Raw genomic sequence first — 17,576 nt, 5'->3', positions numbered from 1 at the left:
TAGTATACCATCAGAGATGTATTGAGTTGGTGTGGTTTTCAGATCTTGCTAGTTTTGTTGTTTTGGGTATAAATTTGGAGTAGTTTGGTTTCATACATTATAGGTTTACTTTGTTGCAGGTGGTTTAGATATCGCGGAGGGGGGGGTATGTGTATTTTTTATGCCTTTATATGTATTTGTGTCAATAATATTTCAGGCCTTTAATTTCCCTATAGTTCTAAAATCACGTTACAATTCAAGTATAAATAATTCATTCCTTTAATTCTAAAGCAAGTGTTTACATAGATCCTTTACCTCAGTTTTTTTTTCTTTTTTAGTAGCCTCATTATTATGGCTTTATGTTTCATTTTGTATCAGAAAGTCGGAATCTGTGTGATAATATGGGCCTGAAAGTCATGAATATTACTGTTGCCTTAATGAAGTTGTAGATTTTAATCAAGATACTTGTTAATTTAATTGATGGCATTTTAACTTAGTGAAGTCGAAATATTCTGACATGTGAGGTATTTTAGCTTTTCAACCCTTTTTAAATCTTCAAACATTCTCCACACTGGTTCCCAAAGGTTCCAAGGATCCATGGTATTTTTATTGCCTTTTTTCTGTCATTTTGAAATTTTTTATCTAAATTATTATGTTAAAAATAATTTTCTTTAAAAACTTGAGGATTTTTTGTTTTGTTTTTTAAACAGTATCTCATTTACAACTTCTTAGCATGGTTTAATTTGAGTTTAACGTTCCTTGAAGCTCTTATTCTATAAATAATTACAAATTCTTACCAATTCTTTGAAATAAGTCTCCTTAGGCAGCTTTGTTAGCCTGTTTTGAGTTATTTAACATTTCTTTTTTGGAGTATTTACATTTAAATTTTTAAAAAACTATCATCCACATTTCACATTTTACTAATGGTTTGGCCTTTATTCTAGTTAATTGAAATTGGGGAACATGTTGCTGTATATTCACATATAAACTGAGCACTTATATAACTTATATATAGTTCCTTCAGAGAACTTCCCAAATAGAAGAAATTATTTACCCATATAATTACAAGATTATATGTTACCATTTCCTAATGAGTGACTTAACTGCTCCTGAAATGGACTCCTTTTTAATCTTTTCTCTTAGGGCAAAGAAAAAGGTGATTCCTGCACCTAAACCCAAAGTGAAGGTAAGTAATGAACCAAATCTTTAATTAGTGATAATTGGTGACTGTTGAAATACATCCTTATGATGAAAAGGTTATATGGTATTTCACGTGTATTTTAGGTACCATACTCTTAAGATGGGTGTTTTCAAACATTGTAAAAATCCTAAAACCATTGTATTTGGGAGAAGAGATGACTTTGTGGCAGTGGGAAATTTATATACATTAGTTAAATTGTAAGGCTTATTACTACTTAGAAGTGTTGAATAAAATATGACAAATATCTCTCAGAAGCATCGCTGAGGTTGCAAATATAAATATGTAAGAGAAATTCCTAAAGCTCAAAACAAAGAAGAAGCTGCCAGAGTGTTAATCTGTCACTGAAACTTTAGTTGCCTTTAGGTGCCTTTGCTGATTCCTATCACCTTCTCAGAGCACAGCAGATAAGATTTTCTTAGACTTAAATAGGTTGGGAATTGGAATGAAACTCTCCGTAAACCTGGGACTCTCAAAGGATAACATTTTTAGTAAAAGAAAGAACTGGAAAAGAAATCCATTCACCAGCAGAAAGACTAAGAAATTTGTGTATCTTGGCCTGGGTTCTGGATTAGGAGAAGAAATCCTCCCTGAAATTTTTCTCTGGATTAGGAGTTTAATTTACACAACCTGCATGAACTGGGAAAACCTCAAGCTACGAAAATAACTTAAAGTTGTTAGATTAGTATTAACCCAGGGCACTGGCAAATCACATTCACTCTTTAATAATGTGCCTTCATCCCAGGCCTCAAAGGCTTATCACATATATACTGTGTCAAACATGAGTTTACAATCTGAAAATACAGAATACGTGAGGAAATAAGTTACTGTGAGTGAGTCAGTGGAAACAGCCAACAGAATTAGATCCCTAAGAAGGGCAAGTGATGGATTTATTAGATTTAGAACACAAAGTAACTTAAGTTTTTTAATATTTAAAAAAGTAGAAGGGGGGACAAAAAATATCCGATCAAAGTAGACAAAGCAGAGTTGAACCAAGCATAACCTCTAGAAGTGAAAACTATAATCATTTGAAATTAAAATTATAATGAAAGCCCACAACTTGTAGGTTTTAGACGTTTCCCATAGCCTTCATCTCTTTGAATAGAGTTTCTTTGCTTGTGAGGTTAGGGCCAGAAGGTCAACATTTGCTACTCCATGGTCTTCTTAATTTATTGTATTAGAGGCTCTTTGAACACAGATTAAATAGTCTTCTTTTTTTTAGTTAACCTGCTTTGTCTTCTAATCCAAATAATATGGAGCCAGTATTTCATTAAATCTATTGACTTCATGCTTTGTTTTGACATTTGACTTTATTTTTAAACTCCTAATACCCACCATAAAGGGTTGGTTAAATTTTGATACATCTATTTAAACATATGATTAATTTACCAGAATTCTAATAATGGGTGTGCTGGGATGGTACAGGGGAATTATGTTTTGTTCCTTTCTTTGTGATTAAATTACCCTTTCCTTTTCCCCAAATGGAAAAACTGTATTGCAGATACGGTTTTTTCCTGCCCTGCTGACCTTTAAATACCTATTTCAGTTATAAAGGTAATATAAGGAAATGCTTGCAGGAGAAAATGCAAACAATACAGAAAAGTAAGAAGGAGGAAAGTAAAAGTATCCAGAAATTTCTGCTCACACAGAATAAAAAGCTCCTAACTTTGTGGTACACATCTGCCCTCCCTTCTTCTGGCTGTCTGTCCCTGCCTCCCTTCCTTCTTTCCTTCCACCCATTCATCCATCCATCTAACCATCTATCCATCTGCCCATCCAGTCATTCATTTATCCAGATTGAATTAAGATTTTATATAAATGGAATAATCTGCTTTTTCGGCTCAAATATATATCCTGAACAATTTACCAATATAAATCTACACAGTACTCTCTTGGCTGGATTTACTGTTATTTTTGTAAAGAAAAAAATATTAAAGAAAAATTAAAAGAAAGTTACTTAAAATGGCAGTTTTATACTGGTAACACTCCCAATGTTATTTTGATACACTCTCAGTTTCTGTACTTTTTATAGTAATGCAGCTTTCACTAATCATGTGATTGGTTGGCATGTCAGTGCAGTCATGTCTCATCTGCATTAGCTGTTCATCTTAGCAGACAATTTTGATCTTAATGTAGTTACGCTACAGACTTCTAAAAGGTATTGAGGTTTTCAATCACGACTTTTTAGAATAGAAGTTTAGAGAAATTGCTAAGAAAGAGTGTAGTGGCATTCTTAACAGAAATAAGAATTTATTATTCTTATTTACTCTAATGCCTTAGAAAGTAGGTGGTAAAGACCCTTTCTCTCCATGCTTTCCCTACTGTAGTTAGAGGAAGTGCTGTCATGGTGTAAATTAATGTATAATATAAGGGTTTGGGTTTATTTGGATTTGTCTGTTTTTATGAAACTAATTGAAGAAACTTGGAAAAGATTTTTATGTAGTTTTATTTCTTCTTAATCATAAATATAAAATGAGTCATGTACTTTATATTTTTCTTAAGAGAAGGATACTTTTTTTTTTTTTTTTTTTGCGGTATGCGGGCCTCTCACTGTTGTGGCCTCTCCCATTGCGGAGCACAGGCTCCGGACACGCAGGCTCAGCGGCCATGGCTCACGGGCCCAGCCGCTCTGCGGCATGCGGGATCCTCGCGGACTGGGGCCCGAACCCGCGTCCCCTGCGTCGGCAGGCGGACTCTCAACCACTGTGCCACCAGGGAAGCCCGAGAAAGATACTTTTTAAATTCTTTTGCTCTTTGAATATTTTAAACTGTGCCCTAATTCTCATATCTCTTCCTTGAATTTTAAGAAAGTTAATTTTTTTTGATAAAACAGAAAATATTCTCTCTTAGGTATTCCAAGTTTTAATTCCTAATGCTCTTGCTTTCTTAGCATAGTGCCTTGCTCATAGTGAATATGTGTGGACTAAATTACAAATGACTTCTACCAAAATGAATAGAAAAGGTAATTTAAGTGTGCTTGAATTGAATCTTCTGCCAGTTTGATGTACCAGTTTCTCCATGCGCTGCCTATGGGTAGCTGTAGGACAGGCATACAAAGAGGCCGAAATGCAAGGAAGCAGAGAGTGAGGGCCAGTATCGTAGCAAACCATACTATACGAGATGGGTAGAATCTTTTTTATATATAATTAATTTATTTTTATTATTATTTTTTTAATTTTTGGCTGCGTTGGGTCTTTTTTGCTGTGCACGGGCTTTCTCTAGTTGGCGGCGAGTGGGGGCTACTCTGCGTGGCAATGCACAGGCTTCTCATTGCAGTGGCTTCTCTTGTTGCAGAGCATGGGCTGTAGGCTTGCGGGCTTCAGTAGTCGTGGCACATGGGCTCAGTAGTTGTGGCTCGTGGGCTCTAGAGCGCAGGCTCAGGAGTTGTGGCTCACGGACTTAGTTGCTCCCTGGCATGTGGGATCCTTCCAGACCAGGGCTCAAACGCATGTCCCCTGCATTGGCAAGCGGATTCCTAACCACTGTGCCACCAGGGAAGTCCCTGGGTAGAATCTTAAGATTCTACCTTAAGATTCTATTTCCCTGGCGGTCCAGCGGTTAAGACTCTGCACTTCCACTGCAGGGGGCTCGGGATCAATCCCTGGTCGAGGAACTAAGATCCTGCATGCTGCACGGTGTGGCCAAAAGATTTAAAAAATACAAATAAAAAAGATAAAGGCAGAAGTTCTCCTAGGTATAAGGAGGATAAAAAGAGAATAGTCTCTGAACAAATGGATTCGGAATAGTATCTGAAGATCTGATAGAGGTGGGTGAGGGGAGAGGAGGTTTCATTAGTAGTAGACCTAGTATATGAATGTTCCTTTGGCTTGGTTTTAAGCCTTCTTAGAATGGCTTACTAAGATGTGGCAGCTGTGTGCAATACATCAGTTACTTTGGCTTTTGAGGACAGTTCAGTTAGGAGCTCTACCCTCTGGAAAATTATTTTGGTTTTTACAGTCTCTAAATAAGATTTCTAGTAGAATTTTAATTATGAGAATTCCTTTGTCCTTTAAAATCTAATACTTTGTAATTTTTGATTAATCGTTTTTGTTTTTCCAACATAATGCTGTTTATGCTAGGAGTGTAGTCCAAAAAAGGACCAGAAAACTCCTGCATCCTTGGTGGCTTCAGTTGGTGGCCCTTCAACGAGCTCTAGCACATCTGCTGTGGCCTCCACCAGTTCTAGCTCTACACCGGCCCAGGAGACGATCTGCCTTGATGACTCACTAGATGAAGAACTTTCTTTTCATCCACCTGCACTGGATCTTGTTTCTGAAGCTTTAGCTGTTATCAACAACGGGAACAAGGGCCCTCCATCTGGCTCAAGGATAAGTATGCCAACTGCAAAACCTCGTCCAGGACTGAGAGAGGAAAAATTAGCAAGTATCATGAGTAAACTGCCACTGGCTACTCCCAAAAAACTAGATTCTACTCAGACCGCACATTCATCAAGTCTTATTGCTGGCCACACAGGGCCAGTACCAAAGAAACCCCAGGATTTAGCTCATACTGGCATCTCTTCAGGCCTTATTGCTGGTTCTTCAATTCAGAACCCTAAAGTTTCCTTAGAACCTTTGCCAGCCAGGCTACTTCAACAAGGACTACAGAGGTCAAGCCAGATTCATGCTTCTTCCTCTTCGCAGACCCATGTCTCCTCTTCTTCCCAAGCCCAAGTTGCTGCCTCCTCTCACGCTCTGGGAACATCAGAGGCCCAAGATGCTTCTTCGTTAACACAAGTAACAAAGGTGCACCAGCATTCAGCTGTCCAACAGAACTATGTGTCTCCATTACAAGCAACTATTAGTAAATCACAGACCAATCCAGTGGTGAAATTAAGTAATAATCCCCAACTTTCCTGTTCATCCCCACTTATTAAGTCTTCAGATAAGCCACTTATGTACCGCCTTCCCTTATCTACTCCCACACCTGGAAATGGTTCTCAAGGGTCCCACTCCCTGGTTTCTAGGACAGTACCTAGCACCACTACCTCCAGTAACTATTTAGCCAAGGCAATGGTGTCACAAATCTCCACGCAGGGTTTCAAATCTCCCTTCTCAATGGCTGCATCCCCAAAACTTGCCGCATCTCCGAAACCTGCCACGTCTCCTAAACCCTTGCCCTCACCTAAGCCTTCTGCCTCACCCAAGCCCTCTCAGTCAGCTAAGCCTTCAGTATCAACTAAACTTATTTCTAAATCCAACCCAACTCCCAAACCTACTGTATCCCCAAGTTCTTCCAGTCCAAATGCACTAGTGGCCCAGAGTAGCCACTCTAGCAGTAACAACCCAGTCCATAAACAGCCCAGTGGAATAAACATCAGCAGACAGTCTCCCACCTTGAATTTATTGCCCTCTAATCGCACTTCAGGCCTTCCATCTACAAAAAATCTTCAGGCCCCTCCAAAGCTAACAAACTCATCATCCACTGGAACTGTCGGCAAGAATAGCTTGAGTGGAATTGCAATGAATGTACCGGCCAGCAGAGGTAGCAACCTTAACTCAAGCGGAGCTAATAGGACTAGTCTATCTGGGGGAACAGGAAGTGGAACACAGGGTGCTACTAAACCGTTGTCTACTCCACATAGACCATCCTCTGCCTCAGGGTCGTCAGTGGTAACAGCCAGTGTGCAGGTATGTATGTTAGATACATTCACGTGATAAAGTGTAAGATGGTGTAATTTCTCTTGTGAGTCAATTTAATGACTTTATTATAATATCATCAGTTGTTTATGATGACTTATAACTTATGGATGTTGACATCACAGTGATGGAGACACCTGGGAATGAAATTTTTGTTGGGATGTGGATTTTTTTTATTACATGCTTTCAAAATTTTTTAAAAACACAACTAAAATGCATATTTAAAACTGTACCTTATTAAAGTCCAGAACAAAATAGTCATTTATGATTTTAACATACCTTCACATGTCTCTTCTTTTCCCCATCCTAGTCCCCTTTCTCCTGCCAACTTTCATATATATATATATTTTTTGGTGGTACGCGGGCCTCTCCCGTTGCGGAGCACAGGCTCCGGACGCGCAGGCTCAGCGGCCATGGCTCACGGGCCCAGCCGCTCCGTGGCATGTGGGATCTTCCCGGACCGGGGCATGAACCCGTGTCCCCTGCATCGGCAGGCGGACTCTCAACCCCTGCGCCACCAGGGAAGCCCCATAATTTTTTATTTAATAAAATTTAGACATTCATATTATTTTTTTCCTCTAACCATTTGTCTTTTCGAATAAAATTTTTATTTTGCACAAATTTTACAGTTATTCATATATAATTCTCTGTCAAGTTAGTATCGGTAATCCATTTATACCACACTTTTCCCATTTGTGAGTTTTTAATTTAAATTTATCTCTCATTTAGCAGGAGTACCTAATTCAAGGAATCTTTTCAAGAAGGCTAATGTGAAAGCTGTTTTACTTTAGCTCTTGCATACCTGATAATTTCTGTGCTGCCACACTTGAGTTGATAAAGACTCTTGGGTCACTAACTCCAAGTTTTGTAAATACTGCTCCGCTGACCCTTACTTACTAATTAAGGTTATAAAAAAGTATGAGGCAATTCTGACTTTTTGTTCCCTTATAAGTAATGTGTTTTCTCTGCCTAAATGCTAATCACATTTTCTCTTGTTTCTTGAAAATCAAGTGTTCCCAGATAATGGCTAGGTTTATCTAGTTTTCATTAATTGTGTACCTAGAAAAATGGTAACATCTTTCAATCTCAGACCTGCCCATTTTTTCAGCTCAAGAATATTTTGTTCTATTATGTTTTCTGATCCATTGGCCTAGGTTTTTTGAGAACTCTTTAGCACTCATATATTCCATCTCTCTGCCTTTCATATCATCTTCTCTGTTATTGTTTCCATCTATCTGCCACTTCTTTGTATTCTGAGGCTTTTCTCAGATTTGTCTTCACTTTACTGATTTGGTTTCTTTAACTTTTTTCCCTTCCCCTGAAACATAATCCATGTTCGCAGTAGGTAAAATTCAGAAAAAAAGAAAAGAAAAGCCACCCATCATCCCACCAGTGTTGATACTTTCCTGATAACTCTTTTAGACTCTTCAAGAAAGTGGATTTTACATAATATTCTGTTTCATAAGAAGCTTTAAAAAAATATAACATTTATGATGTTATTTCTTAGCTTCTCAGTTATTCTTTGAAAATATGACTTTTATTGATGTCTGAAATTCTGTTGTCTAAGAAAGTGCTCTAACTTTGTACTGCCTCTTATTTATGTGGAATAGGAACATCTAATGAAATACGTTTCCCTTGGTGTCTGTAGAGGGTCTCTGCTACTCAGTACAAGCTAAGTGTTGGTATTCAATATACACTTAAAACCCAAATCATCACTCTGCCTTTACTAAAGTAGGCTTAGGAATGAATGAATTCTAGAATTCTAATATAGAACAAAATTCAATTAACTGATACTTCATTAACTGAAATCTAGGATAAATAGATGTTTTATCTATATGATTTTGCTTTTATCAGAAATTAAAAAAAAACGATTAGGGATTGTATGTTAAAATTTGAGTTATAACTAAGGTCTAGGAGTTAGTCCACATTCCTGTTTTATTATCTTTATTAAAATGTTGACTGTTTTTGAAATCAATCTTTAATTTGATTACAGGAATATGTGAGAGGATTATAACCGAAATGGCAGTTCCGTGCCCCAGATCCTCCTTCCTAGTGTCAACTACTTTTAACTCTCTTAGCTTTTTCTCTTGTGTTTTTTAAAAATTGTGTTTTCAAAAAATAAGAATGAATGGAAGACTATTTATTTTAGTATTATCTTTCAGCTTCTCATTGTGATAAATAAGGCTTTTAGCTCACTTTTACCTTTCCCATTTTCTTCAAAGACTAAAATTACAACTTTTGGTTAAATCTGTGACTATGTAAAATATTGTCTCTGTTGAGCTAAGTGTCATTAACTGTGGTTTCAATTATAAATTTTGGACTTTTTTCCTGTAGTTAAAAATTGCTGTTTTTCCACTTGCTTTGTTTTCTTTGAATTTAAAGTTAAATCTCCCTCTGTCTTTTGTCATCTCCAGAATCTATCAGTTCTTTTTTTTTCCTGGAAACCTTCCTATATTTGATCATTTATCCCTGAAGAACAACTTGGTTTGTTGTTTACCAATTGGTTTGTTGGCAAGGAAACTATGTGGCAAAATTTGTGTTTCTAAAATATAACTACTTCCTCCCTGGTTTTCTTCCTCTCCGAATGGCTTTCTGATTTGGAGACCTTAGTGTTTCTGCCTTCATATCGGATCCTTTTTGTCTTTCTTATTGGTTTGACTGAGGAAAAGATCAGTAATTGAATAAGGTTATTTCTAACTTCTGGTCAACCTAAGGTTCTTTTTTTTAACATAGCATCTCACTGAAGTCTTATCAGCTACCTTGTGGCCTCTAGATCCTATCCTTCTAGCTGGCCAACACTAAAAACAGGTTTCCTATCTATGCCTATAAACTATTCCACTCCTTTCTGAAAGACATCTTTAGCTGTTTGCAGATGTGAACATGACAGGTCCTGAGGTTAGCAAAAGTTAAAGTCTTTCTGGGTTCACATTATTATCTCTACCTGCTTTTTATTAACTTGCCACTCAAGGCTTTCCTGTTCTTTCTTGCCCTTCAGCTTATTGATTTTCTGTGAATCCTGTCTTTGCCACTTTATAATTCCCAAAATAATTCACTAAGCAAATGTTTACTAAGTGTTTAATGTGTGCCAGGCACTCTTCTAGGTGCTGGGGAAATGGGGTGAATCAAGATCCCTCCTCTCATGGGGAGGGATATTTTAGGCAGGAAGATAAGCAAAACACAAGTACTTAAAAATACTTTAAGCGCTATAAAAATAAAATAAAACAGTAATATGCTAAAGTGTGATTGCTACTAACGTGGATCAGGGAGATGGAGAAGGCCTCTTTGACGAGGCAGCATTAGAGCTGAGAATTGAATGAGCAGGAGCCAGCCGTTTGGAGAGAAGAGCGAAGAGCCCAGGCAAGAGGGGGATGGTAGATGTGAAGACACTGAGATAGGAGAGAGCCTGACGACCTGCAGGCCTGCATGGCTAGACAGCAGGGAAGGATGGGGAGGGGAGGAGATCACAGATCAACTCCAAACCATGTGATGGAGGACCTTGTGGGCTACAGTAAGGGCTTGGGCTTTTACTTCTGTTCAGTGGGAAGCTGTTGGAGGGGAGTGGTATGGTCTGATTTATATTTCAAAAGATCACTCTGGGTGTTGTAGAGAATGGGGGACAGATGTACTCACCAAAATGAAACACGTCGTCAAAAGAAAAATGTAATACCCACCACAGGAAGAGCAAGGTGCCCGTTCATATCTTCCCCTAGGAATGAAATGTGGAGGCCATGGAAACTATTTTTGATTATGGGGCATTATCCCGAACTGATTGCCTACTGCATGTTGACAGCTTCTCCTGTGTGCTTCCAAATGATATCAACAGTGGGATATCCCACTTCTGGAAGGTCTCCACCTTCTATGAGAGAAACTTAGATACTTAGGTAATCTGGTGTTTCACTTTAGCTTTATAAACAAAAGTGATTATGGAAGGTTTTTAAAAGCACAGAATGTTAGATACTTATGGCGTGGTGCCATTTTTTATTGCTAATACACGTTACTTAATTGTGAAAGTTGCCCTAATTTGCATTTTCTGTCAGTTTAATGCTTCCATTAGCCTCCTCCAGAAAAGCATAGAAGAGTTCTCCTTATTAGCAGTGTTTCATGTTCCTCACTAGGGGGGCTCCACTTGGGGCACATGGCCTTGGAGTGTGTTCCCCATATTATCCTGAGACTAAAATAGAATTAGATTAAAAAGAAAGAACCCTTGTTAATTCTTAAATTGATGCTGGATCCTTTTTTTGCTTCAGAAGCACTGTTGTTTCTAACTTAGTAATTCTTTCCTAAATCACCCATTTTGTATATCATGGTGGGCACAGTAGAGGGGAAAGACCGGCAAGTAAGAAAAATAGTCAAGTCCAAGCGTAAAGTGATAACGATTTGTACTTAAGTGTGGGAGGAAGTTGCGATTAAAAAAACAAAAAAAGTTATGTTGACTGCGAGCTCATCTTGTTCTTCATTTCATGATGCTTAAAAACTAAGGTTTCAAGCCAGAGTGGTGGCAAAGAATGAAACTACTGATCCTAGCGTTTAACATATACGAGAAGGAAGTGATTGTAGCAGATGATGAGTTCAATTCTGGACATGCCAAGTTGGCGAGTGTTAGATATCCAAGTGGAATTCTTCACTAAACGGTTAGCTAAACAGCATTGAAACTGAGATGAGAGTTCAGAACTATAGGTATAAATCTGAGAGATAAATAAAGGAGATAAGGGAAGGCTATTGGAGAACTAGTGGAAAAACCAGAATAGAAAGCTTTGGGAGGATGTTCTTCATTTTTTTTGTTCAGCAGTGCTGTGGACCATTAAGTGTATAAATATATGATGTAATGTGGCATTTTTGCATGGGAAAATCACCTACCTTGTTCTCATTCATTAACTAAGAAATAAAATGATTAGCCCTTAATTAATAATTTACTGGTAGAAATAATGAACATACAAAGTAAAACTGACCATAGCTAATGCTTATTATTGATTAACAAATATTCAGAGAATTCAGTTTTCTTGACCAAATTTAGAACTGTAAAGTTTTTTACCACAGAAATTTTGAGTTGATAAAATAAGGCTACAAAATTGCAGAAACTATAGTAGATAATGTCTGATACTGCGAAATTTTGATTATAATCTTTGTTGATAAGTACACATAAAAAAAGTCAAAATGGGAAAAAATTATTTAATTGCTTTATAGAAAAGTGTTCAAAGAATTAAATTAGCTTACTAGAGTATATTTAAGTAATTTGTCCATGAGAGCTCATGAGTGCTAGTGTATTTCTAAGCACAAACATGGCGTCACAGCCCAGGTCCGGGAGTGTCAAAACACTCTCTAATTTACCTTTTGCCTTGGGAGTCTAAGTTCAAAAAAGTAGTGGAATTGGAAACCTCCTTCAGGGGTTAATGAGAGGCTAGATAATGTGGAAAAAGGAGGCTGTCATTCAGCAAGTTTGATAATAAAAGGAAGATCCATAAGTCAGGTTTTTGCCAGGGGTTGGGGAAGAGCCAGGAATAACAGCGTGGTTGTAAAACAATGTAAGAGGACTCTATATTTGCGAAGGCAGAGGAAATACGGAAAAGGTGCAGTGCTTGACATTTGTCACAGAAAGTTCTGCATGGGTGGGATTCGTGGCATAGGTCAGGTGTTCAGCTTCTGAGGAAGAGGCAGGTAAGGCTAATGGTGAGGAGGACACAGGATGGCTGTTATGATGAAAGTACAGGGTATCAAGTTGGGGGATCTGAGAGAGTAATAGTCTAGAACAACAGCTGCAGGTATTGTGTCGGAAAAGATTGTAAGGCAAACAGTAAAATTACAGAGCATTTTCAGAGACCAAGTTGAAATTATATGGAATAAAGTACCAGTGTCAGATCTAGGGGCTGAGAGCAAACATGGAAATCTAAGGTTAGAAATGAGTTGATTAAGAGAGTGAATGGGTGTTAATATAGGCGTTGCAGTAACAGTTAAGAAATCTAAACTGGTGATGAAGAGCTGAGTAGAAGTATTTCCAAAGCCAGTATTGGTCACTCTTTGAAATGTAATTTATGCTTCAGTCTTCATTTCTGTCTCCCAAAGTTTCTGTTAGAGCAGATGTAAGACATAGTCTCGTGTCCATGAGGATATTAAGTAAAATAAATCAATTCAGGTTAAAGACTTGATTTCTTATGTATTTTGACCCCTGGTTTCTGCAGTCCACAGCAGGAGCATCATTATTGGCTAATGCCTCACCTCTGACTCTCATGACATCACCTTTGTCTGTAACAAATCAAAATGTGACTCCTTTTGGGATGCTGGGTGGCCTTGTTCCAGTGACCATGCCCTTCCAGTTTCCCTTGGAGCTACTTGGCTTTGGAACGGACACAGCTGGAGTGACAGCCACCTCGGGATCTACCTCAGCCGCTTTCCACCATAGCCTAACTCAGAGTAAGTGCGGCTCTTTTATTTACTTGGCTACCTAGTTTGATAGAACAGGAAACTTCACAAATTTATACTAATTGAGAGTAGTCCAGTTGGAGTTAGTGAAAATTATAGAATTTTTAAAAAAGAAATGCAGTTTATTTCATCTATATATATAAAATAAGTCAAATTACTGGACTCTGAAATTTTTTTATAGTTTGTAAGTGAACTGTCTATTCCACGTTTCTATCTTAATGAAATTTATAAGAGGGAGTCAGATTTGCTGGGTTATTTGCATACACATTTATATTTATACATGTAAATATTTCTTAACGTATGTGCTCTAGTTTAAGAAGTCAAGGTCTGTGCTTGCATTAGATAAACTATTTTCATTTTTTATCTAAGAGGGCTCAAATCTTAGTTTTAAGAAGATTACTGACAAGTCTGTTTTCCTCTCAGATTTACTAAAGGGTTTACAGCCAGGAGCTCAGCATGCAGCAACACTTTCGCACTCACCTCTGCCTGCACATTTACCGCAAACATTTAATGGTAAGAAAGCCACCTGTTTCTTCCTCTCTTCATTATTTATACAAATTTACAAATATATATTTTAAGTCTTTTCTGAAAACCATGTGAGGGAACGACAAAGATTGGAAAAACTAATTTTCATGTGACTGAGTCCTTATTGGCAACAAACACCTTACAGAAAGGAAATAGGTAAAGGAGATCTTTTATTACACGTGCAGAGAGCCTTTTTGAAGATGTTTGTTATATGGAAATGATGACAAAGAATAGAATTCATAGGACAGTGTACAAAAGTCATGTCCGGTAATTAATCATAGTTGACCTTTATTGAAAGCTTACTAAGTGGACAGTCTTGTGACTACTTACATGTATTAGCTAATTTAACCCTTACAACAAACCTGTGAATGAGATAACAGTCCCCATTTTACAGATCAGGAAACTGAATCAGAGGTAAGCAACTTGCCCAAGATGATAGGGTAGTTAAGTGTTTAATCTGAGATACAAACCCAGGAAGTCTGACTCCATGGCCTGTATTCTTAACTATTAAACTTCTCTGCCTCTTAGCTGTGATTAAATTAACGTGATTTTAAACTGTACACGTTATATATTTGCAGCCCAACTAGATCGCTCTGAAATCTGAAATTGGATAGTGGACACTGGACACAACACTGGCCTCCAGATTCTTGCTCTCACCAGCACTTGACCCCCATAGAACGCTGATACTGTTCTGAAGGCCATTTTCAGGATCTGTGAGCCGCTCAGCTGCTCTCTTAACTTAGGAAGGTTGACTGGGGCCTCACTATTCTTTTTGGCCACTGCATTTAAAACTATTGTTGAACAAGTTTACAGTTGACCACAATGTGGAAATGGGAGCTTTAGAACAATCTTGAGGCAATAGGTTGTAATTAATCCTCTAAAGCACCTAAGTGGCAAGCTGCCCCAGACTCTCCCTTGAGAGAATGAATACAAAACCACAGTTGTGCAAATGGGGGACCACAAAGTAGGCACAAGTGTCAACAGTCCTGATCTTCCTGGGCTTCTTGATTAGGTTTAAGTGCTTAAGGAAAATTGCCCTGTGACTAAGGCAGTTCCACCCTGGGTATTGATGACAGCTTGGTAGGATGAGTCCGGCTTAGAGCTGTATGTTTGAGGGCAGACCGGTAGAAACCTGCAAGGAATTAGACACCTGGGATTCTTGTGGTTCAACATGACCCCAATAGTCCAAGTGTAGGTACATTATCTTGTTTTCTGGCCAGCACCACTGTTCCAGAGGGAGAAAGGAAATAAGACTGTCGGTATTTTCCAAGTAATTGAAATTTAAAAGTTTATAATTTTTCATTGTAAAAACATTTTGAAGTATGAGACACTAAATTTGAGAATCAGGCTGGGATTTTTGAATTCGAGGACTGCCGCTTTGAGCAAGTCTAACTTGTTTGACCTTCACTTCCCTTGCTTGTAAACTGAGGACAACAAGATGTTTTTAATAGGCTTCTTATGAGAATTTAACAAAAATATTTATTTAGGGCTTCCCTGGTGGCGCAGGGGTTGAGAGTCCGCCTGCCGATGCAGGGGACACGGGTTCGTGCCCCGGTCCGGGAAGATCCCACATGTCGAGGAGCGGCTAGGCCCGTGAGCCATGGCCGCTGAGCCTGCGCGTCCGGAGCCTGTGCTCCGCAGCGGGAGAGGCCACAACAGTGAGAGGCCCGCGTACCGAAAAAAAAAAAAAAAAATTAAAGCTTCTAGCATGGTACCTGGTGCATAGTAAGAGCTCAGTTAATGTTCATTTTCTGACCTTATCTAAAGACTGGGGTCAGTAAACTTTTTCTATAAAGCTGCAAATAGTAAATAATTTAGGCTTTGTAGTCCACATAGTCTATCACAACTACTCCACGCTGCCATTGCAGTAGGAAAACAGTCATAGACAATATGTAGCATGAGTGTGGCTGGGTTCCAATAAAACTTTATTCATAAAAAGAGGTGGCATACCAAACCCTGGTCTAAAGAATTTCACAGTCCAGTTAATATGAGTATTTTATTTTGGTAATTAACCAAAGCTTCTTTGAGCAAAATCCCACTCTGCCATTTTATGAATTTAATTATGCCTCAAGTCAAATCATTTCTGTCTACAAATGCAAGGGTATAATACCACATTATAAATGGAAAAGTCAGTTCCTTAGATGTTGTCACCAAGTTCATTTTAATAATATTCTGTTTATACAGCTTTCGAAATAATTGTCTTGTTTCATTGATACATCTTTTCTTCAGTGGAGGCAGTTTTTTTGTTTCGCTTATGTTTCACCCGAGTGATTTAGGTTTCACGCGAGTGGACTTAGCATTGTGACTTTTGTGGTCTCCTCCAGCCTTAGGATTGTTACTGAATGCAGTAATTTGTTCCTTTACACCTGTGTATTTCTGCCCTTTGTGCCTCCCTCTTTTTCTCTCAGGCCTGGTGGGGGCTTAATTTTCCTTGCTAAGGCAATGAATGATCTATTAGAGATTTTCTCTATATTCTGTTGTCTCTAGAGGTCACTGGGCCCTACTCATGTCCAGTTTAACTTGAGTGATCAGCATTTTCCCAGTAAAAGTTACATAGCCATATGTAAAACTAAGAAACCATTGTTCCCAGTAGCAAACTTTCCTGCCTTTTACAACTTTTGCCAGGTTAGGACTAAAACAAAGACTCAGCTGGAGTTTTCACTACCAGTGTGGTCCAGTCATTTACATAAATAATTGAGAGTTATTAAATGCTGTGTCATGGCAGGAAATTTAATCTCACTTGCAAGAAAATGAAATTGACCTTGTCTTCTAAAGGAATCAAAAAATGTGTTAGGTCCCTTGAAGGAGAGGGATTATGTCTTTTATGTTTCTTTATAATCCTCACAGCATTTGACACAATTGACAGTGAGGGAGATAATAAATACTTGTTGAAATAGTATTTGTAGGACACTGAAAACCAATTAAACCAGTCATTTGAGATAAGAGGATCATTCGTGTTGAGTTTTTATCTCCTTTATGTTCTCAACCTCTATACTGCTATATAACACGTAAGGTACTAAAGGTTATCTTTTTAGCAATGTCATCATCCACGTGAAAATTAAAAGTTAATTGTTCTTTTGGCTTTGTTTTTATTTTTTATTACATGCCGACCCATACCAATTAAACATCTCTTTTCTCAGATGGAGGCCAAAGTAAAGGGGACACTAAATTACCACGGAAATCTCAGTGACTTCCAGCAAGCAAAGGAGATGACACACTTGGCTGGCTGATGGAATCTACCTGATGGAAAAGTACTCATGTGGTCATAGGGCTGCTGTTCTGTCGATGTTTACATTCTCTCGTCCCAAGCACTGTGGTGAGGAGGAAAAAGAAAAGAAAACATTACTTGAGTAAAGCCAGGTGCAGGAGGAAGAAATGCTTTCGTGCAAAGTTAGTGACCTTTGGTCTCTTCTAAAGAAAGACAAAGTTACCATATTAACTGACTTGAAAGAGACTCAGTTGTCAAACCCACAGAAATACAAATTTGATTTTTCCCGGGGGAGGAAGAAGGAAATTGAGGATTTGGGTAAACTCCATCCATCCTGGGGGTTGGATCTGAACACGTGTAGACATAATTGCATAATAAAAGACAATATATCTGAAATTAGGCCAGTTTGTCAGGAGTAATGATCATGTCTGGGTGGACTGTGCAGCAAATTTGCCACAAAAACAGTTAATGACCCTGTGTCTGATACAGACAGTAGCTGAGTATAAATCACGTACCCTCAACAATCCTGAACAAACTTGAATCTACTCCAGTGTGTAGCAACTCCTATGTAAGTCAGTGGACTAAAGATGCTTCAGGAAAGTCATTTTAG

At 38.2% G+C, this 17,576-nt stretch overlaps 1 protein-coding gene across 2 annotated transcripts in view; it reads left to right on the top strand.

Moving 5' to 3' along the window:
- The window catches only part of UBN2 (ubinuclein 2), a 66,888-nt gene extending 49,556 nt beyond the window's left edge, over nucleotides 1-17,332 (top strand). For both annotated transcript variants that reach the window (XM_030853960.2, XM_030853957.2), the window contains exons 13-17: nucleotides 1,123-1,165; nucleotides 5,257-6,807; nucleotides 12,993-13,224; nucleotides 13,657-13,746; nucleotides 16,899-17,332. In XM_030853960.2, coding sequence (XP_030709820.1) covers nucleotides 1,123-1,165; nucleotides 5,257-6,807; nucleotides 12,993-13,224; nucleotides 13,657-13,746; nucleotides 16,899-16,948 — 1,966 coding nt within the window. In that variant the 3' untranslated portion in view covers nucleotides 16,949-17,332. The remainder of the gene's footprint in view (nucleotides 1-1,122; nucleotides 1,166-5,256; nucleotides 6,808-12,992; nucleotides 13,225-13,656; nucleotides 13,747-16,898) is intronic.
- Nucleotides 17,333-17,576: the final 244 nt, after the last annotated feature.

Source organism: Globicephala melas, chromosome 9 (genome assembly GCF_963455315.2).
Source record: "Globicephala melas chromosome 9, mGloMel1.2, whole genome shotgun sequence".
NCBI classification, from domain to species: domain Eukaryota; kingdom Metazoa; phylum Chordata; class Mammalia; order Artiodactyla; family Delphinidae; genus Globicephala; species Globicephala melas.
Note: the sequence above shows the minus strand (reverse complement) of the source record. Positions and strands in the feature narration are given on the sequence as shown.